This window comes from Kwoniella europaea, chromosome 2, assembly GCF_036810445.1.
Source record: "Kwoniella europaea PYCC6329 chromosome 2, complete sequence".
Classification (NCBI taxonomy): Eukaryota; Fungi; Basidiomycota; class Tremellomycetes; order Tremellales; family Cryptococcaceae; genus Kwoniella; species Kwoniella europaea.
The window spans coordinates 295,135-315,828 of NC_089488.1; the positions used below are offsets into that span (position 1 = coordinate 295,135).

Here is a 20,694-nt window from a genome sequence, read left to right on the forward strand (position 1 = left end):
ACATCTCGTTGAATGACCTCGAGGCGATATGAGTCTAGACCGATTTTGGTCCTTAGTCTAACATGTTTCCAATCTCGTGCCGAAAATGTGTTAATCCAGGTCACACAGAGAAAAAGAGGGAGTGTGTTCGGAACAGAGCGCTGATGAGGACTCTTGCATCAATTTAAGACAGACCACTGGTATAAATAGCTCAGGGTGTCTCAAGCAATGGAGCGTCCTCTTTGACGGTTTCACCGAAAGTGATAGAGCCCTCATACAGTACCCTGTCGCAACGAGGGGTCGTCGTGTGGTCCGAAATGCTACAGTACATCGCAATAATATGCATTCATATCTTCTACCAGGTTTGTCCTACTGTGGGAATCCACCTGGCATCTGATCACCATTGCCACCTTGTCCCTCGACCTCATCACCACCTCCTCCACGATTGACAACATCTCCAGCCATCTGTAGCAACTATAAGATCAGATCAAAATACCAGATATCAGTCATCCTCTCCTCTTCTGCTACGGTCTATGCCTAAAGTGTACTCACAGCCTGTAAGACATTGTCCAACTGATCTCTCGGTGCATTCTGCATTTCCCGTCTCCCTACCAGTCCTCTCCATGCATCTTCAACCTGTTGTCTATAATTCTCTGGATTGGTCGTAGCAATATCAAACACCCTATTCACCAAATCCATCATAATTCCACCTCCTCCGATAGCTCGTCCATTGTTTGTCGATCGCAGTCCCGAGAAATACGCATCGTCATATATTGACGTAGCGGTAGTAGGAGGGAGGGGATCAAACGAGTTGAATGGTCTCGAACTGACTACGGGCGGTAAGAACCCTACAAACGAGGTAGATTCGGAACATAGGACATGTCGACAGATGTACAGCGGTACGGGTAGACCTTCGTCCAGTGGATCTCGAGGTGATTGTATCAGTGCCAACGCATCATCTCGAGCTTCTTTAGCAGATGGGTCGTTAAGTTTAGGTATGGCCAGAGCAGCTTGTTTAGAGAACCAGGCGATCCGCTTTTCGTCTTTCCATAGTGCCTCGGAACGGGACACGTAGATGTGTGAGAGAAGGTGTATGACGCGGGAAGGTGTTTCACTACATACCATATTAGCTGTCTTGAATCAATGCTATGAGAGTTAAGCGGCTTACCTAAATCCAGCTTCAACCTGCAAGAGAGGATTGCTCCTCGCTCCTTCCGGAAGACTGGCACCGATTTTATCCGCTAGTAAAGTCACGACTTGAGGGAAATCCGTGATGGCTTCTTGCAGAGATTCATCGCTCTTTGTATGGTCCTACACATCATGTAAGCTTCTGACTGCAAGCAAGAGAGTCCATGAGCTTACCTTGCTCTTCTTGTTTTCTTCCTCCTGCCGTAGCGCTAGAGCCTTGGCATAAGCCATACCAGGATATGCATACCAGCTAGCAGCAGCAGGAGAGGTATCACCCTGCTCCAACATTGATAACAACCATAATCCATTGTTCGACTTCACAGCTAAGAAATCCAGCCAGAAGACAGCTCCGTGAGGATCGCCCTAAGCCCTACAGTTAGCTGCATATCTTCGCCATCGCATTGTCAGCTCACCTCTGGATCTAGTGCATATAGCAATTTGGCGAAATTAAACGCTGTGACCCAACAACCTCGACGACCCAGATATCTGTACGCATACAACAATCAGCTTGACTAGGACTGTGGGCAAAAAGCAACTGACGATATGATCCGGTGCAAAGCAGTGAACATCGGTCTATTCTCTACTCTATCGAAATCTAGCCTCGAAGCACCCGACGAGACACTGAAAGAAGGCATGAGACATCGGTCGAAAGCGTATAGCGCTCGTTCAGCAAAGTCGGAAGCAGCGCCGATATCTGCTCGCTGTCAGTATAACTTACAGTAGAATACCAAGTAATGTACGTACCCGACTGCAACCTGTACACTTCACTCATCTGCAACAACGTATCTACGTGCCATGGATACACTTGCAACAGAGCCATCAACTCATTTGGATCTACACAAACGGGTTAGCTGATCCGTGGTCACTGACAATCGAACAACAGCTACTCACCATGAGACCTGACAGCACCCATAAACTGCCTTTCAATCTCCCTCCATGGTCCAGTATGTTCAAATGTAAACCATTTTTCACCTTTATCTATCCTTTCCTTGCCCCTTCGATCGTACAGCTCTTCAACCTCATTATCGATCATTTCTCGCATTACCAGTCCAGCCAGAGACGTTGCAGGTGGATAGGTGGGTTTGGGTTTTGATATTGTATATCGTAATTTTGCAGAGGGTCCTGGTCTATGCCGATTGGGTCCGGATGTCGCTGATGATGCGATCTAAGGAAGTTTCAAGACTATGAGTTGGTTCTTCCGTGGTAACACGAGACCATACGACAACTCACCACTTTGGAGCCGAAGAACCGCCGTAGTTCTGCATCCGCATCGAGATTTTTGGGATCGACCGATAATAGATTCCTGAGAGTCATTTGAGATGTCAGCTGCTCGGACTCAAGGAAAGCCCTGGATCCACGAATAGCTCACCTAAATGCCATCGATGATCTGGTCTCCCCGCTATGATCGGCTGCACGAGAAGGTCCAGCCTGTGACGCTTTATCTTCCCCATACCTGGAAAGAAGCAGCGTATCAGCTATGCAGCAATGAACATGCTTGACGAATGAGCTGACGTACTGTATTTTCAGTTCTGCCAAAGCTCTATCAACTTCATCCATCCCAGCGTACGGATCAACTTTCTTCTGCTTCTTCCCTCCCTTGGCCGGTGTACTCGGTGTACCTGGAGTAGCTGGTGCGCTTGCGTTATCCTCTAATGCTACTGAAGCAGGTTTCTTCTTCTTATTTTTCTTCTTCTTACTCTGAGTGTTCCTGTCAGCGATTTCCATTCTTCGGGACGGGTTGCCCTATCAGCCAAACTAACCTTTTTCACCGGCGCTGAGGGCGTCTCATCTTCCTCGTCCTCCTCTTCTTCCTGCTCATCGTCATCTCCACCTAGCTACGCAGCCAGTAAGTATAGGGGCTTATATTGTATGAAGTATAGGAACCAAAACATACAGCTGCAAAAGCATTAAATGGTCCTCCTCCACTTGGTTTACTCGGCTCTTCCTCCTCCTCTTCCTCGCTCTCCTCCTCAAGTGGTACTACCTTTGGTGTAGCTGCTTTGAGTGCTTCTAGCTCTTCCAATTCTCTCTGCTGTCGCTTGTTCAGTCTTTTGGACATGGTCGCTGAACATTAAGCAAAAACTGATGAAGTATATACAACCAATCCAAAATATCGAAATACCTTTCATTTCTTTACTCACTGACGATCAACCTCTGAGACGTCATTTGCATGAAATCTCCTTCGAATCGGATCCGGCACAAACCACGTGCGACACACGTTCAGACAAGCGGTGATGTCCACCAGATACCAATCGACCATGAAATGCCACACCCCAGGAATCACTTTTTCACAAAACTCCGATAGAAATTCCGGCCATGCTAATTTTCATATGTATGGTGAATTATACCAGTATCCCTGTGGACTGTTGGTTGGTGCTTGGTTGGTTTGGTGCTTGCTCGCTATCCATATCTTCATATTCATCGTTTATCCTAACATCTTACCTTCTTCTCTATCCCGCAAGACATCCAAAATGGCCGAACAAACCCAAAGTGCCTTCCAAAAGCAACCCATCTTCCAAAACGCCAAATCAAGAGGTACGTCTCGGTGCTTCTTTCATGCTTAGATGTGGGAGGGATATCGAAGGAGATAGGATAATCATGTTGAGAGAGGAAATGCTGACAATTTATGTTCTTCTTTCTTCTTTCTCCCCATACCCCCTCTCCCTCAACGGCCCTCGACGTACATATACATGGCTCCTGAATGGATGGATATATTGGATTTGGTGTAATATCGGATTGCTGGATAATCGTCAATTTATTTGGTATCATTGGGATTTTCTTTCGTCAACTTGGATTGGATTGGATCTTCATTATGGATGATCAACAACACAACAGGCGGAAAGAAGGTCACTGCCAAGACCAAGAGATGGTACAAGGATGTCGGTCTTGGTTTCAAGACTCCTACTGGTGAGTTATGCTGTTCGATTTCAGTGATCAGTGAAAAGGGGGTTTGGGCCATTTGTTGGATAAGAGGGCATTACACCGGATGGTCGACTGTCTCATTGCAATCAGCGATACCATCAGCTCTGTCTCATTAGATCCGACGAAGAAGGAGGGAGATGAATGATCGTTGGTCGCATTGGACAAATTCACTGATTTGAGTCATATCTCTCCTGCAGAGGCCATCAACGGTACCTACATCGACAAGAAATGTCCTTTCACCGGTGATGTTTCCATCCGAGGAAGAATCTTGACTGGTGTCGTCCACTCTACCAAGATGACCAACACCATCATCATCCGAAGAGAGTACTTGCACTTGTGAGTGTCACACAATGTCCTATAATACGATTTGAAAGAAGGAGCAGTTCGACTGACTGTTTTGGAAATGACTTATATAGCATCCCCAAATACCGACGATACGAGAAACGACACAAGAACCTTGCTGTCCACTGTTCTCCTGCTTTCCGAGTTGAGCAAGGTGACCAAGTTACCGTTGGTGCGTATCTTTCCTTGCCCTAAAACATATTTTCTTTCTCGACCTTTGTAGTGTACTGATAATCTATTTCTTAAAACGACCACAGGTCAATGCCGACCTCTCTCCAAAACCGTCCGATTCAACGTCCTCCGAGTATCCAAGAACAAGGCTGCTAAGGGTTTCGCCAAGTTCTAAGATGTTGGATGTAGTGGGATAAGTTTGGGTTAGGGCAGTGTATACTTTGATGCATAGCATTATCACGATATGGTTTGGGGCGATCGGTTGCATCTTGTGGGTCTGATGAGAGAAATCATCATGTTTTGATGGGGAGTGAGAGGTGAACATGGGTGGGTCATGAAAATGTGGAACAGATCTGTCTGGTCTGGCTTTGCATGAAGTCTCGCACGATTTGAACGCTATTTGCTGGCAGGTAATCGAACAAACATTCATTTAATGAGAATTCAACGAGAGAAGTCTTCTCGTGTCCAAGTGCTTGACAAGAATAGCTCGGTTGCAGTCAAATGCCATCCAAAACCCTCCACTCGCAATGACCACTTCGCTCTCGCTGATATTATTAACGCACTTATACGTGCACTCCAGTACCTTCGCGTGAATGTCAAAGTCGTTTGTAGTATGTCAGTATGTCCTCTGAACGCACCCCACTCCTCTCCAACCAACATGCGAACGCACAAGCAGGACCCAGCCATGCGCCTTCGAAAGCATCAGTGCAAATCGCCTTGAACACCCAAGCGAACCAACTCATCTCTCACCTCAAATCTCCTTCCGCCATAGCCTATACACCACTGAACACCGAAGGGGATCTCGCAGTGCACTTGTATGCTTTACATCTACTTGATCCGAAACGCTATAAGACCCATGCATCAATCAGAGCGAGGATAGCAGATTCCGAGCTGGGTAGGAAGTTAAGGGAGGAGATTGATGATAGGATAGAAGACCTGTTGGATCGTCATTGTAACATAATTGAGAACGAAGATGAGAACGAGAATGAAAACGATGATGATGGAGATATCCAAGTTGTATTTTGGAAGAGGTGGAAGGTGAAGGATGAGAGTCATCAATGGATTAATGGTACGTCCAGATCCATACGTGGAAAGGGATGTACTGTATTACTGATCATAAAGTATTATTCTGATTGAACAGCAATAGACCTGCTGTTACCTCCTTTCACAACCCATCCTTCGCCCTTCTTATCGCATCCCCTCGTTCGTCATATACTGGATCTGGCTTGGACCAAAGTGATAGTCCATTTAGATGGACAGGGACATACCAGACCCTCGAGGGTTGTGAAGAAAGTTGTTGCGATCGTTACTCCTTCGTGAGTGCATCCTGACTACCTGAAATTCTTATGATATGAGGAAGCACGAAGCTGATATAGCAACATTATGGTCATCATGTGATCAGGCGATTACATTTCCTGCATTTGGCTTCATTCCTTGTTCTCTACGGGTTGACGTTGAGTATAGCTCTGTCACCTGGGAATAGGATCTCACCATACGAACAATCTTCACCTAGCCCCTCACTATCTGGCAAGGAGGTATGGTGGGCGCTATGGACCGCATCTGACTTGGTTCATGTACGTCGAGTCAATCTTGTATCTGCACAAAGCCAATCAAAACTAAATATACGATTCTAGTCATTTCAATATCGTACTTCCCTTCTCCGCCGAATCCTCTTACTACCTCTTCATCTATCTCTCATCTTTGCTCTCTTCCCTTCTTATCCCCAGATATCATACACCCTCTTACTTCTCTCTATCCCAACGACGACCTTCTCCCTCATCTTCCCTATCAAGCCATCTCTACCACTCCTGTTTCCCAGCCTATTACCTTTGTCCATACTCCTCAAGCGGATCATCTATCGATCATTCAAGACAGCTGGATTACTCATGCCTTTGGTACTTGGGCTTTTCGTAATCTTCAGCTGGTCGATGAATGGAGATATATTCAGGGGTTTTTATCAAGCCGTTCAGTCGTCAATATACATCATCGAAACCATTGCCAAGCCAATACCGATCGAAGCCAGAGCATCCATAGCAGAACCAGTAGAAAGTGGAATATCCCCCTTCTCAGCGCGATTGACGATCTTCGTAACCCTCTCTCTCCTCTTCATCTGCTCGTTGCTCTTAACTGCCTCAAGAGCCATTATGGTCCCAAAGGAAAGATGGGATGGGGAAGATGAGAGACGATGGAGAGGAGCTATCAAAGAAGGTGATGATTGGGAGAAAGAGTATGGAGTGCAGGTGGCTAGAGAAGCTAGGGAATGTTTCTGTGAGGGAGTAAATGGATATACATGGGAAGGAAGTACGTTGCATGGAGTACGAGTTGGATATGGAACTGCAGATGGAGCAGAAGAGGATGGCGCGGCAATTGAAAGTGGACGGACGATCAAACGGTCTTCATTTCGATTCCAAGACCTATCCCCTAGAGCTATGTCGCCTGTCTTGCCTCCCCCTCTGAATCTCATTACATCATCACCATTAGATATTCTCAGCTTGATACCTCTTGGCGAACTGTCCGTCAAAGTAGATCAAGCGAGGCATATCATTCGTCTGGTCGTAGCGGGCCTATTCTGTTTATCGTTGTATCTTTGTTCAAGCGTGCTGGGTCGTACGTAGTATGTCAACGGGTCAGGATGCATCGGGTCTGTGTATACAACTCTTGGGGGTGGGCATTAGGATTCAGGTAGATCTAGATCCATTGGTCAAGAACAATCTGAACTTTGATTAGCTTATCGGATGTCCGTCTTGACGAATTGGGTTCAGGTTTTAGATCCATCTGTCAGCTTGATCAGATCTAGTGTGTAAAAATGGTATTTTTAACCTCGGAAGGTTTGGAACGTTCAGAAAGTCCGTCACGGTATCGTATTCGGCTGTGGGCCTGACAAGTATACAGTAAGTGACTAATCAAGTGTAGCCCTTTCTTTGACGGTCATCTCTGTCGCTTTCCCATACTTCGTTACACCTACTTGTACTTGTACAGAATATTCCTCTTCAGGAATACGCAGTCCACAGAATTGTCCATCCCAGTTAATTGGGTCGGTCATCCGAAACAAGACATCATGGTCACCTTCATCATCGTCGCCATCGGCCGTGGAACTGTGAAACATTCTACACTTTCCACTTCTCAAGGTAGTACAGCACACAGAAGCATCACCTACAATTCCCGAAGACTTTGAGGGACACTATTGTTGATGGATGGAATGGTTAATTGACTAATCCGAGACCTACGGTGCCGTTCATATTCAAAGACATGGCTTTTCTCTTATTTTCTTTTTTTCTGTATGCATGCATGCATGATTAAGCGCCCGTTAATCTGCCCATTCCCAGATTTTAGGTAAAAGTAGTCAGGTCCGATTTCTAAGGAACCTGGTTATGGCAATTAACTCTAAATTCTTCGATTTATACCTCCGAATCAGGTCCATTAATTTTCTATTGTTCTTTTCCTTCCTCCCCCTTCTTCTTCTTCTTGGTACTTTTTCGGACTTGCTGCCATATGGTACCTCGGTCATATGTTGATCGAGCCTGAACTTGACCTGGAAGGTGAGACACCACAACAACACGTTTCTCTCATTGTGTTGCACTCTTCCTCTCACACCATACAATTTCTCACAAGCGCGTAAGTAACCCTTACCAGGATCCATCCCTTTCCGTCCACATTGATCATCTTATTGTTCAAATGGACAGACCCATCTGCCCATCTGCCTTGGTTAATTTACACAATAGACTATTAGTCCGAGTCTATAGGTGTACCATGCCTTACCATCTGATTCAGTGGCGTTCATTGTCAAAGGAGCACCATAGAAGGAACGACAAGAATGTCTACTTCCTCGGTCGGATCGAAGATCATGATCACGATCAAAAGTCTTTTCTCACGTTTTTGAGACTTGTCTTTTACCTCGCTATTGTCCTCTTGGCAAAATTACGTGACCTCCTAGCTTCTACCAAAACCAAAGAAGGTCCGTGCGCTAGTATAGTGTAGTGATGATGTGGATCTTTACGAAAGCGTACGGGGTAACAATAAGACTGCTCGTTCAGTGGCGTAGGTAACAATAACGGACTTCGTTGTGGTAGTCGGAAATTCAAGGGGGTGTATCATGTATAATAGCTTGAAAATCAAAGAGAAAAGAAGAAGATAAAAGTCAAGTCCTGGTAGATCAAGATATATAAAAGAAACATCGATAGACCGAAACATCTCTCTCACACACAACTTTGTTTCGTGATAAATTTGATCGTACCTCTTATAGTCCAGTCACCTTCCACCAGAACACCACCAGAAATGATCGTACCTATCATCATTGCCGCTTTGGCTATCAGATCCGTCAGAGGAGCCGCATATGTCGGTTGTGTGGATCCCGCGAACATTCCTGCTGCCTCGGCTTCGACTACGGGAACCGATCTGAGCGGCTGTATGGTGAGTGCAATACTCTGCAGCAGAGAAAGGAGATCGCTATGTGGAACGTCTACTGACGGACGATATCACGTCTGTTGTTCTTCCCATAGAATTACTGCTCTTCACAATCTTTACCGTATGCCTTTTACAACAATGCCGATGGTTCATGCACATGTACAGGAAGTGGTGCTGCCTATGCCTCGTATGAAGATGCCCAAGACAGTGGCGGCACTTGTGCGTCCGATCAAGCCTCGGTGAGTTCTTACACGTGCTTTTGTACTCTGAGCGATCGTTGATGTTGAACGATCCTTCAGGTTTACTACATTGATACCGACTATAGCTTCAATATACTTCTTACGCGGTGAGCTTGAGTCTAATTGATGACGAATCGGTTTCACACCTTGCTTTCTGCACGGGTGAAACGATATTGATATTGAGATTGATGAGCGGTCCTTGTGAGGTTATAACAGGTGGTGAACGTGAACGTCGAGGGCGAAGTAAGTTGAAGAACCAGTTGAAACGATTTGATGTGATGGTTCAGTGATGTCTCGGAGATGGTTTATCAAAAATGTATTGGTAGATGTATGAGATATGGTTAAGAGAATGAAATGAATGAATAGAGTGAGAGAGGAAGAAATTACTTGTGGGAGAGTGGTATATATCTTTTGATGACATTCGATGCGAGAAGAACCGATTGTCTTCTTCCTTGCTAGATATCACTGCTGCTGATGCCGATGATTCAAGATGAGGAATAAAATCCTTCCAGACGTCCCGAATTGTGATTACACTAGAGAGTATTGCTATATTTCTTTCCCACGACTTGGTACGATAAAATCAACTACTACAGTACCAAATTTTGACTTTGACTTTGCATTTTGATTATTAAAACCCAACTCTAAGCTTTGCAATTGCTCTATATCTCCTTGTACGCACTCTGCCGAGTACCGTTCCGGTTGCTTTTCCTCATCCTCCAGATAACCCTCTTTGGGTAGGTGTGATGATGAAAAAGGGGTTTTCGACTGTGAGATGGGTTTGTTTGTTTACATTGTTTGTCGTAATGAAGCGTCATCATCGTCGTCACTGACTCACTGGAGATCCCTTTAATTTCGGTTCAACGGTGCAAACCAGAGAATTTCAAGGTGCGAGCGAAGGAAAGATATGAAGATCACTAGCGTAAAAAAAGGAACAAAATCTTCCGATTACCCCTGATTTACCTTGTTCACAGAAAGATAACAAAGTACTTTAGGTACTTTAGGTGACCCGTAGATCAGGTTTCACATACTTGAAGCATTACAGCCAGGAATACAAATTAAATTCTTGTCACGCCTAGCCCACAGTCCAGACAGATAACGAAAGATACAAAACATGTGTTGATACATGACGAGAGATATTAGTCTTTTCATGACGTGTCTGCTGATGTGTCTGCTGAGTACCGAGCGATAACGTGCTGGATGGGATCTGGAATTTCGATTATGGTGGCGATTTTGACGTTACTCGGCTCATGGATGGATTGGACACTGAGCTACAACTGCACATCTTAGGCTAAGATAACTCTGAGGGCGCAATGTACGAGAGTTTCTGGGAAAACGAGGTCAAGCATGTCCAGCATAGCATGGAGTCAATTCACTCGTGCAATATGGCTGACTCTGACCAAAGTTAACATTCTATCCATGTTAATTTGTCATATTGTCACTCTGAAACAGTCACATCGGCACGGAAAACCAAGAAACCCCCTCGGCACTCTTCTCAAAGCACAAGTATGTATGCGATTCTGTACGAGTAACTTATTTGTCGCTCCTGTGATATTCCAGTATCCCAGGACCCGAGCCGGAACACGGCGAAACGATGTCCGATCGCTTTCCCACTGTATATACCTACGCTACGCTACATATGCCAACGGAATGTTTGGTATGGTTGCACTAAAACCAAATGTTCCTTCTCACTGTTCAAAATGTAAGGCCGAGCAGATTTGATGACCCCAAAAAGCAAAAGGGAAAGCGTAAGTAAAATCAAAAGTGAAAGTGATTCACGCGAAGGCGAAGGGGGAAGGAAGATGGCGTCGGATAGGACGGGACTGATTTTCCAGAAATTCTATAACTACACAAAGTAACGATCAGCCAACCTTTGCATAAGGATCTTGACTACAAATGGCAGTACAGTAGTATGTACGAATGACGAGGCGCCTGACGAACCGGACTCTCCATAGGTCACATCGCCTTGATTCCATATACATACATACATATATACATACACACCACACCTCTCTCGGCAGGTCGCAACGGATGGAGTGTAACAAAAAAACATTCTGTTCAGTCAAATCCTTTGTGCTGTGCGACTTTCGTTGAAGATAGTCATTGACCATTAAACTGTCTAACGCCAGGAGTGAGGTATGCGTTACTGCCAAGTTTCAGTATCAGTGTAATCGCAGAGATCTAGTTATCTCAAATCACTCTCCCCATCTGGCTCATCTTGAAACATTTAACGAGACAGACATTTGTGCATGCCGCCCACCTACGACTCAATCGATGTACAATGCGAAGTGCTCAATCGTGAAGTATTGTCATCTTGTTTCTGATTCGTTTAGGAACAGGAAGCGATATGATGAGACACTCTCTCCTACGTTCCGGGTGAGTCTCATTTGTGGAGCACGAGTACGTGTCCAAGTACGTGTTCACTCTTAAGAACCATCACTCTCAAGTATCATCACCGATTTAACAAGTGAGCTGTGTTATGTGAACCTCTTTGTAGATTTGACTAACATCAAGCCTGACCTGACACACAGACGAACCGCCATCTTCATCGACTTCGACTTCGACTCCACTGTACAATCACCAAACAACAATCATGTCCTCTTCCAATCACACTTCAACTCCCATTCCCACAACGATCCCATTCAATCACAACGGTCGTCTCCTCAACTTAATCCCAGGTAAACCACTTCTATACTACGCCCTGAACAAATCCCTCTCTCCAGGACCATTCCGACCTGGACCCCCAGGCGAAGACGAAGGAGATCTAGATCCAAATGCCGAGTCTCACGTAATTTTCCGTTCTTCGTCGGGCTTCTCTGAGGATCGTCACAGCCGAGACCAAGAAGGACAAGAAGAAGAACCAGATTGGCTAGATCCCCCTGAAGGCTTTGATCCTAATGGTTACATCGACGAAGATGGACAAGGGCATGGAAGGATCGATTTCGGGTGGGCTTTAGATGGCATACCCACTTACAATCCTAACACTGGGAACGACAATAATCTATCGGACGATTCCTTGAAGCTGGTCCATGAGGTAATTCAGGTCAACCAGGGCCTGGGAATAAATAATTTCGGGACGAGCTTGCTGTGGGTGGGGTTGTTCAATAAATTGCCACCTATTTCACACGCGCATCATACGGTTGGGTATAACCCATTTCTGTCGAGCGCACATTCACCAGTCGCAATGCAGGAGGGAGTGCGATATCTTGGAACGTATATACCGCCACAATCACAAAGGAGCATAGGAGGTGACGATCCATCGACAGATGACGGTACGCGCTCATCGAGTGAGGGCATCACCTGGTCTGGAGGAACAGTAGAAGAGGAGAGCACCAACAGGCGATGAGAAAGGGTGCAAACATGGACTCAATGACGAACTCAGTCTGGTAAGCGATATCCTTCTTTCACGCGCGAAGGGATGAAGATCTGAAAGCGCTGCTAGTAGTTGTCCTCTGCCATCAGGCTGTCTTCTGCCAGGTGAGTCTTCTCATCATACGATTTCGACACTTAAAAGCTTTGAAAGAGCTAAAGAGCCTGTTGATAGTAAGTCGTACTATATAATGCAGTCTTATGTCTTTGATCCTTCCACTACTAAGTCGTTTTGAATTATATAAATATGAAGTGAATGAAAATCATCGAGTCTTGGTCTTGGGGGGATCTTGCGTTGATGGTACCTTGCACTTCCAGCTTGTAATAGTCTGTAACGCCGCCCAAATCACAGTGCGAACGGAAAAGATGACATGGTAGTGCAGAGGTGATCTATTGGTACACATGGACGTCGAGTACGACCTTCACTATAATGTATAATCCACGTGTACCTGTTTGATAAATCGTGTTACATATTTTGCATACTTCCCATCTCACTTCATTCCCACAAACAATCTTCTCTGAAGAGAACCTTTGTTTTCTCACTCAAGACTGTATATATGTTCTATCTACCTTGTTTTCGCTCGATACCTTATACTTTATTCTTTATGACATTCTTATCTGAGACTTGCTCTCATAAGTTACTGAATATTGGATACTGATATTTCATCTGAGGGGAAAAACGTGTTATTCGTTATATTAGATACTTTGTTTTGGATTGAATAGGATTGGTTGAGGTATTATTATTGTTGTTGTCGTCGTTATGAATGACTGGCGGCTATCTCCATTCACATTTGACACATTCTTCCGCTTCTCGTCCACGAAACCTGGATTTTCACTATTCATTATGACCCTTCATCATACGCTCTCCCTCCTGAATTGGTCCAGCTGAGCAATCTCTTCTGCAAGTTCTTTAATGTGATTCGATCCTGTGGAATGGTGAACTTAAGTAAGGGATAATTGAAGTTGGTAATTGATATATAGATACAGAGTATGCTCGAGTTTATCTTTCCCAGTAACGTCATTTTTGCGTAGTTGAGATCAGGAGGTCGAAAAGGCGAAAGAGTTGAAATTATATTGTTAGATATCGTCATCATGAGAGTTTAGTCGTTATTGCTTTCCGTCTTCTTCTTCCTCGCTTTGTACTCTTATATTTTATGTGGTGTGTTACGCCTGAATAGGATTCAACGTACTTATTCCTCTGGCAGCCCTCCTCTCCAAAGCGGCACCCACCCAACCAACCATATCTACTTCCGCATCTTTATCGGCGAGTAAGAATGGATGTTCGAGTAGCTGAGCGTACGTCGGACGTTGATTGGGATCTTTCATCAGACTGCAGGAGGAAAAAACAGCTCGCAATCAGCGTCGGCCTCGGTGTGACAGACTATGAACAATTGGGTAAGATCTGATGATGAAGACGATGAAACTTACCACTTGGCAACGAAATCATTCGCATCATCACTATATCCCGGAGGTAGGGTAGGCGGAGCACCATTTACAATCGCTTGTAATTGTGCGAATACATTCGAGTACGTCTCGGGTGGATATGGATAACATCCTTTAGCCAATTCGATAATTGATAATCCTACTGACCACACATCCGAAGAAACGGTATATGTTGGATTCTGGTTGACGGTTTCGGATTTGATCCTCTCGGGCTATACGTGGAATCACCAAAATCAGTACTGGCGACATGAAGAACGTCATACCATCGCCAACTCACAGCCATATAACTCTGACAACCGATATTCGTCTTTGCCAAACTCTTCTCCAATTGACCTGATACTCCGAAATCACATAATTTCACTTCACCTTTCTTGTTGATAAGCACGTTGGTAGGTTTCACGTCTGCCGTTTTCCAAGAACAATTGTCAGCGATGGCTCATAGTAACCCGCCTGTCTTGATCGTGTATCCAACATTGGAGCGGGATGTCGAAGCTGTTGCGATTGAGAAATCTGAACTCACCTCTGTGCATGATCTGCAACTCATCTTTCAGAAATTTCAATCCTCTGATCATACTAGCTGTTATCCTCCTCAATACGTCTTCCGGTACTCTCTCTTGAGCGCTTGTTGTTCCCCCATTCGTCTGTGTATCTTGATCTTTTGCCAATACACCTCCTCCAGTCAAGGTATCTAGTGAACCAGCATCCATGTATTCCATACAGTAATATACACACGATTCAATGGTGAATGCTCCGAAGAATTCGACAATTTCAGGTGCGACCGCTCGATGTAGAATGTCGAGTTCCATGATAATTCCATTGAGTTTCGATTCGTCAAGTTCTAATCGAATTTCCTGTAAAATTGGATAAGATATTGTCAGTAGAGTTTAGACGAACATCTCGACTCGATCGGCATACGACCCCAGATGGTGCACCTGGCGATGAACCATGGAGGTTGAAAAGAAAAGCATAACCCACCTTCATAGCCATTTCGACGTTGGTAGGTCGATGGAACACCTTATGCACAGATCCGTAATTTCCTTTACCTAATTCACCCAATACTTCAATTTCGTCCATATTGATTTTAAACGAAGCTCCGTCGGCGAAATCGACACCTTTAGCTGTGAGGACGGCTTTCGATGAAAATTTGAGCGATCCAGAGGGGTCCCTATAGACGTCGAAAGAGCGTGTGTCAGCGAACAAGTCATATGATGATGAAGTTGGGAATGACCGTCATGACGTTCAGGAGATGATAGAGCGAAACATTGCTGGGGGAGAAAAACAGGTCCACTCACATAATCGTCTTGAAATCACTAAATTTACTATTCTCCTCTTTGGGTGCACCCTTCATACCGCTCAATGTCAATCCACCTGGAGGACCCATCCTCCTTCCTGCCACTCCCGCACCTCGGTTCATACCCGCTGGTGAGCTCGCTCCCATACCCATCATACCGAGATTTGGTCTAGGTGGACCTCCGCCTCCTCCCGCTGCTCTTCTAGCGGCTAAGCCGAATGGACCTGAATTTGGACCTGCAGCAGCTGGCGTAGAAGAACCTTGACCCTGGGGTCGTAAGGCTTGAGATCGTAACAGAGCTCCCATCGAGGTAGCATTAGGGTCAGGGCCAAATCCACCGCTGGGGGAGGTGGCGCCTCCTGGTGGTCCTTGTCTTGATGCGGCGATCTACGAGTGATGGGATACCAGTCAGCATTCGATAATACATAGCGAGAGAGCCATTTGAAAAGTGAATGAAAGTTGGTGCGATATGGGGTCTTGTGGTGAGGGGGAATCATCTGTTTGAATAATGTTTACTCACCTTGTCCATCTTAGCTTGTAAACTCGGTAACATCTTCGTCTGCATTGGACCTGCACCTTTGCCCGCTGCACCTCTCATACCCATAGGCATGGGCATACCACCTCTCGCTGCGCCGGGTCGACCGCCTACAGTGGTTGCTGCAGGTCTGGAACCGGTGGAACTACTCGGGAGGACAGGTGCGGATGTGATACTTTGTGGTGGGGGAGGGCGTGGTAAGGCTGACGGCGATGCTGATGATGGATTGACAGCATCTCCATTGGGTTGATCTATACCATTGACTGGTGCTGCGGGTGGTGGGTGAGCTGTCGTTGGTGCTGTAGGTGATGACTCGCTTTCTTCTGGGTTTGTTGGTGATGCTGCTCTAGGTGGAAAGTCACGAGAGACCACATCGGGCAAATCGTCAATTTTCAAAGAGTCGAGTTTAGGCGGTGAGGACATTGTGTTTACCGCCTATAAGGATGTCGAGATAAGAAAGAAAGAAAGAAGGACAGTAAAGATGATTGGTAATGGTGATTTACGGTGACTATATTCCAGTATATCTGTCTAGACTCGTTGTTCTATAATATTTGATCAAAGGTATGATCCAAGTTGGATGCCGATTATCGATTTCTGGATTGGTGGAGTACTGAGGATGAGCCGTGATGATGAGAAATCAGATGAAAGGAGAGTGGAATAGGTTTCTTGTCAAAGGTGCCCAGGGGAATCTTACGGTACGGTGGATTCTGGAACGGCGTTTGACAAGTTTAAAATTTTGTCCAGTCCCTATATATGGATATAATAATCTGTTCTCTTGATATCTGTGTAGGTCTATCTGCTTCTAGCTATGTAGGGGTTGGTTGTGAAGAAAGAGATGTTTATGGGAATGAGGGATGATGATGGAAAAGTGAGATCGAGTAAGCGGGACGTGCGCCAAGTGTTGAGAGTGCGTTTTCACAAGTCGAATTTTGCACGAGTCCGGTGTGATTTCTTCGATATGATATTTGGGCTGTTGATAAGGATGATGATTTATCTGATGGATACCGATCTGTACCGTTACCGCCAGTAATAGTGATGACGACGATGGTGACCGCAATGGTGATGATGAGTGAACTATGGAGTATGGTAGGGAGTGTGGTGTGGTGTCGATGAGGAGGGGGGTGAATGGGGATGGACAGATGAATGACGCTTGGGTTCAGGGTAAGAGCACTCACTAGTCCCAAGCGATTTAGTGCGGATATCTCACTGCGGTCATAGTGCATACTCGAGTAGTGCATAGTGCGACTCATATCGGTGAACTCCGCTTATGCGTACTGTACTTCTCACTCATTCTCGAATTCGAGTATGATCCAGTTCGACGGACTCATGTTCACTCGTCCATGAGACAACCCTATAACAGGCTCAATACAGGATCATCCAAGCAGTCCTAGACTTAGGTTGAACCTCAGCAGTACGAGGCTCTCCTATCTCGCCACTCTGACTGAACCATCGCATCGTCAGAAATCCCCCGCTAATCCCTTTACGCAATGTCAACCCCTCTCAAATCATACCTCGGCCGATCCATCGATCTCCTACGTCGAAGCACAGCGAAGGGTGAGTCGAGCCCACCGAAGCTCATCCAACCAAATAGGATCTAGCTGATATTGCTTGTGATATAGTGGTACAGAGTGAACCTACTCCCACGGCTCTACCATCCACGATATTCTCATTCGATTCATCCCATCCTCCTGTGGACAAGATCGATCAATTCGGATTGGGTTCAGATATCGAAGTTGGTGGTCTATCAACATGTAATCTCGCTCTTATCCCTTCTTCGTCCTCCTCATCCTCTTCACCTCCGCCACCATCTACGCACGGTAATGATGAAGGTGTAGAATCAAGCTATTCACACATGGCATTCTACGGGTATCTATCTACCAAAATACCTCAATCGAAATTAGGTCAAATCCGAACTGGATATGCGGGATTTAGGAATATCTCTAAACCTACTTTGTTCGGTCAGGATAATTGGGATTTGGAATTGTATAGTCATCTAAAAGTTAAAGTGGGTTATAGAGGATGGGAAGGTTGGAGGAATAGATGGGTCGTTAATATCGGTATTGATGGTAGACCAAAGTGAGTTTTTATTTCTACGGTATATCATCAAACGATCATTCATTCATTCATTTATCTGTATCCTCATTCTCAATTTTGAAATCATTCACTTGAGCGTACATACCTTCTCGGGCTGTTCAGGTATATCCTCTGTATAATTCGCCCAAGAAATCACCTTTCATCTTTCACTCGATCAAACTAACCAATCCCATCAAACTACAGATCAGACGTCTTTCAACACCGACTCGAACTTCCACCCACCCCTACATCCTCATCATCTAAAATACCTTTAGATCCATTCACGTTCCCCTCCCAGCCCACATCATTTTCCACCCTCTACCTTCCCCTTTCGTCATTCGTCCTAATCAAAAAAGGTGTCATATCGCATTCCCCTATACCGATGCCCAAATCGTCCATACGAACTATAGGTTTTGCCCTACTAGGTAGAGATAGAGGGGACGATGGGCCCTCTGCGCCTACTCAGAGCCAACAGGGTCTGTTGAAGTCTTTCAGGTTGGGCGGATGGGGTAAATCCGATGCTAGTGAGGTAGAAGATGATAAGGAATTGAAAGCTCTTTTGGAAGAGGATCAACCTTCCACATCGGCGAAGGCTCAGACACCAAGGAGATCTACTGGCTCACCAACTACAGGATATCATAGAGTAGGAGGGGTCACGACCGAGAAAATACCTGCCTCGACTGCCCGTAATGGTGGAATTGACGAGGTGACAAGCGGACTGGAAGAGAGAGAAGGGTATTTCGAACTCTGTGTTAAGAGCGTGGAAGCTGTTAGGTGGGATCCAGAGTCGGATGAGGTCGGGGATGTATGAGTACGGGAATGATGAAAGGGTGAGATGAAAGGTAAAATGTATGGGAAATAATGCTTTGATGCATATCGTGAGAAGTATTATATCTTGATGGACTTAGTCATGTCCCCTTTCTCGATCTGGGTCATGATTTCTTGGAGGGAAGGAAGTTTTTATCAGAATCGAGTGTACACCATGAACATCTCGGTTTAGAGACACCGTAGAAGTAATTTGATTTGATTGATCAACAAATATCATATAAACTGCATTTTCCGTGCATATTGAAGCCTTCAAGCTTCATCTCCTTAACACAGCCGATTGTCATAGCCGTTCCATCACTCACGAAGTACACCCTCTGCAGAACACTGACCATGATCGACAAATGAAATGGATTTGTTTGACATAGTTTTCGATTTGGAATTGCAACTACGTCGTGAACTTTTGGGATTTCGTTTCCCCTGCGGAGGTGGTCGCGAACTCTTTTTGGTCTGATTTTCCCTGTATCTGTCCATCGTATTCGCCTTTCTCTTGTTACCTCTTCTGGTGGATGATGCTTCCTGAGGACTAGTCTCACTCTCTTGTGCTCGAATCGGTATGGGAAATGTATCATCTGCCAGACTCGCTGATGGACGTAAATCAAATTCGAACAAACCAGCCTCGAACGGGGGATCGTCGTGTTATTGGTCACTTTCGATATCGAGTCCGTACCTGAGTTCTTACCTTGATGCGTCGCATTGGTGGTGCAAGTGGAAGTGGGTCTAGATATTACTTCGAGATCGCGGTTGGAGGGACGCAATTCACTCGAGGAATTGAGATCAATCCAATCGTTAAAATCAAGTTCAAAATCCAGACTAGGATTGGTATTGAAATCAAGAGTAGGTTCAAATGAATCATCGAAATGTTGCAATTCGTAATCACTTATACTTGTGGTGTTTTGATTCCCCACTTTATCGCTACATCGTCTAGATAACGAACCAGATCCTGAAGACGAGTCAACTCTATCATCATGAAGATAATTCATCTTCATGATGATAGAGTTCGTACATCTTGCCTTGCAATTTTTCCGTTGACGGTTGAGAGTCGGGAATGGTATGGTTCAATTGTTGGGTTGACCAAGATGGAAGTTGGGGTATATAAGCTGGTAACAAACATGTGTTCTTACTTGTATCTGTATGTTGAACACTGCTACGAGAGGATACAGACTGAGTCCTGAGACTCGTATTGGTACTTTGAGTGGTAGTCATGTCTATGTTCGATGATACAATACTAGATGGTGTCAAGTATTGTTGTGTCCATTCTTCAAGTTCATCTAATATCTTCATCACACAAAACGGTAGATCATAGATCAGCTCCGCTCCAATGATTTCAAAAAATTCAAAGAGTACTTACAATTGGTCGTAATTGTTTTCTCCTGTTCATCCTTGTTCTACTCATCTAGGTATGATACAGCTCACCTCCTCTTTCCAAAATCCGTTTTCACACGAAATTGATCGTTAATCCACGATGAGTCTGCTATATGTACTGTGAACGAGGAATCTCATTCATTTTCTACCTTCCTATTCTACCCTCTGTATATATAGTATATAGTCAATTGTGCCAGTGAATTTCCTATCTTGTTAGACCATTTCGACTTGCGTACCTATTCGGTAACTTACAAAGGACTGCATCACCGCATACTGAATTAGTATGAAAGGTTGCTGACAGGGTACTCACTGAGGACTGGTAATCTGAACAGAGATATTCAAAGCAGGAAGGTCCCCATTACTTTCCTCCCATCCGCCTAACATTCGAAATTGAGGATCGAGAAGAACAGTCGGGAGGGGGAGGACTGTAGCATCTGCTTGCATACCTCATCTTATCAAGGGCTTATGTGATACTAGCATTCACGTTTTACATCACCACTTGATCTAGAAGGATCATCATCTTAATGGTAGATACTGAGGCTCCTCCTACA

At 45.1% G+C, this 20,694-nt stretch overlaps 8 protein-coding genes across 8 annotated transcripts; 5 read left to right on the forward strand and 3 right to left on the reverse strand.

Annotated features, from left to right (window-relative positions):
• Window positions 1–348: 348 nt before the first annotated feature.
• Window positions 349–3,226, reverse strand: V865_006458 (uncharacterized protein; the record flags this gene model as incomplete). The annotated part of the gene is made up of 13 exons (XM_066230216.1): window positions 349–453; window positions 532–1,093; window positions 1,148–1,290; window positions 1,342–1,530; window positions 1,581–1,653; window positions 1,708–1,861; window positions 1,912–2,001; window positions 2,059–2,332; window positions 2,398–2,470; window positions 2,537–2,620; window positions 2,684–2,865; window positions 2,928–3,002; window positions 3,062–3,226. 13 exons carry the CDS (start codon window positions 3,224–3,226, stop codon window positions 349–351), a joined length of 2,169 nt encoding a protein of 722 aa, XP_066086313.1.
• A 412-nt stretch (window positions 3,227–3,638) lies between these two features.
• Window positions 3,639–4,777, forward strand: V865_006459 (40S ribosomal protein S11; the record flags this gene model as incomplete). The annotated part of the gene is made up of 5 exons (XM_066230217.1): window positions 3,639–3,702; window positions 4,003–4,074; window positions 4,287–4,425; window positions 4,506–4,603; window positions 4,689–4,777. 5 exons carry the CDS (start codon window positions 3,639–3,641, stop codon window positions 4,775–4,777), a joined length of 462 nt encoding a protein of 153 aa, XP_066086314.1.
• Window positions 4,778–5,223: 446 nt separating this feature from the next.
• V865_006460 (uncharacterized protein) lies at window positions 5,224–7,399 on the forward strand (the record flags this gene model as incomplete). The annotated part of the gene is made up of 5 exons (XM_066230218.1): window positions 5,224–5,671; window positions 5,744–5,918; window positions 6,005–6,176; window positions 6,237–7,216; window positions 7,330–7,399. The coding sequence occupies 5 exons, from the start codon at window positions 5,224–5,226 to the stop codon at window positions 7,397–7,399; spliced, it is 1,845 nt and encodes a 614-aa protein (XP_066086315.1).
• Window positions 7,400–8,877: 1,478 nt separating this feature from the next.
• On the forward strand, window positions 8,878–9,356 carry V865_006461 (uncharacterized protein; the record flags this gene model as incomplete). The annotated part of the gene is made up of 3 exons (XM_066230219.1): window positions 8,878–9,012; window positions 9,102–9,245; window positions 9,306–9,356. The coding sequence occupies 3 exons, from the start codon at window positions 8,878–8,880 to the stop codon at window positions 9,354–9,356; spliced, it is 330 nt and encodes a 109-aa protein (XP_066086316.1).
• A 2,479-nt stretch (window positions 9,357–11,835) lies between these two features.
• On the forward strand, window positions 11,836–12,588 carry V865_006462 (uncharacterized protein; the record flags this gene model as incomplete). Its single annotated transcript, XM_066230220.1, has 1 exon — window positions 11,836–12,588. One exon carries the CDS (start codon window positions 11,836–11,838, stop codon window positions 12,586–12,588), a length of 753 nt encoding a protein of 250 aa, XP_066086317.1.
• Window positions 12,589–13,775: 1,187 nt separating this feature from the next.
• Window positions 13,776–16,303, reverse strand: V865_006463 (uncharacterized protein; the record flags this gene model as incomplete). The annotated part of the gene is made up of 8 exons (XM_066230221.1): window positions 13,776–13,941; window positions 14,040–14,266; window positions 14,332–14,456; window positions 14,575–14,667; window positions 14,725–14,905; window positions 15,030–15,219; window positions 15,347–15,732; window positions 15,866–16,303. 8 exons carry the CDS (start codon window positions 16,301–16,303, stop codon window positions 13,776–13,778), a joined length of 1,806 nt encoding a protein of 601 aa, XP_066086318.1.
• Window positions 16,304–17,367: 1,064 nt separating this feature from the next.
• Window positions 17,368–18,764, forward strand: V865_006464 (uncharacterized protein; the record flags this gene model as incomplete). Its single annotated transcript, XM_066230222.1, has 3 exons — window positions 17,368–17,434; window positions 17,500–17,956; window positions 18,158–18,764. 3 exons carry the CDS (start codon window positions 17,368–17,370, stop codon window positions 18,762–18,764), a joined length of 1,131 nt encoding a protein of 376 aa, XP_066086319.1.
• Window positions 18,765–19,744: 980 nt separating this feature from the next.
• On the reverse strand, window positions 19,745–20,159 carry V865_006465 (uncharacterized protein; the record flags this gene model as incomplete). Its single annotated transcript, XM_066230223.1, has 2 exons — window positions 19,745–20,056; window positions 20,130–20,159. 2 exons carry the CDS (start codon window positions 20,157–20,159, stop codon window positions 19,745–19,747), a joined length of 342 nt encoding a protein of 113 aa, XP_066086320.1.
• Between the last annotated feature and the right edge of the window lie 535 nt (window positions 20,160–20,694).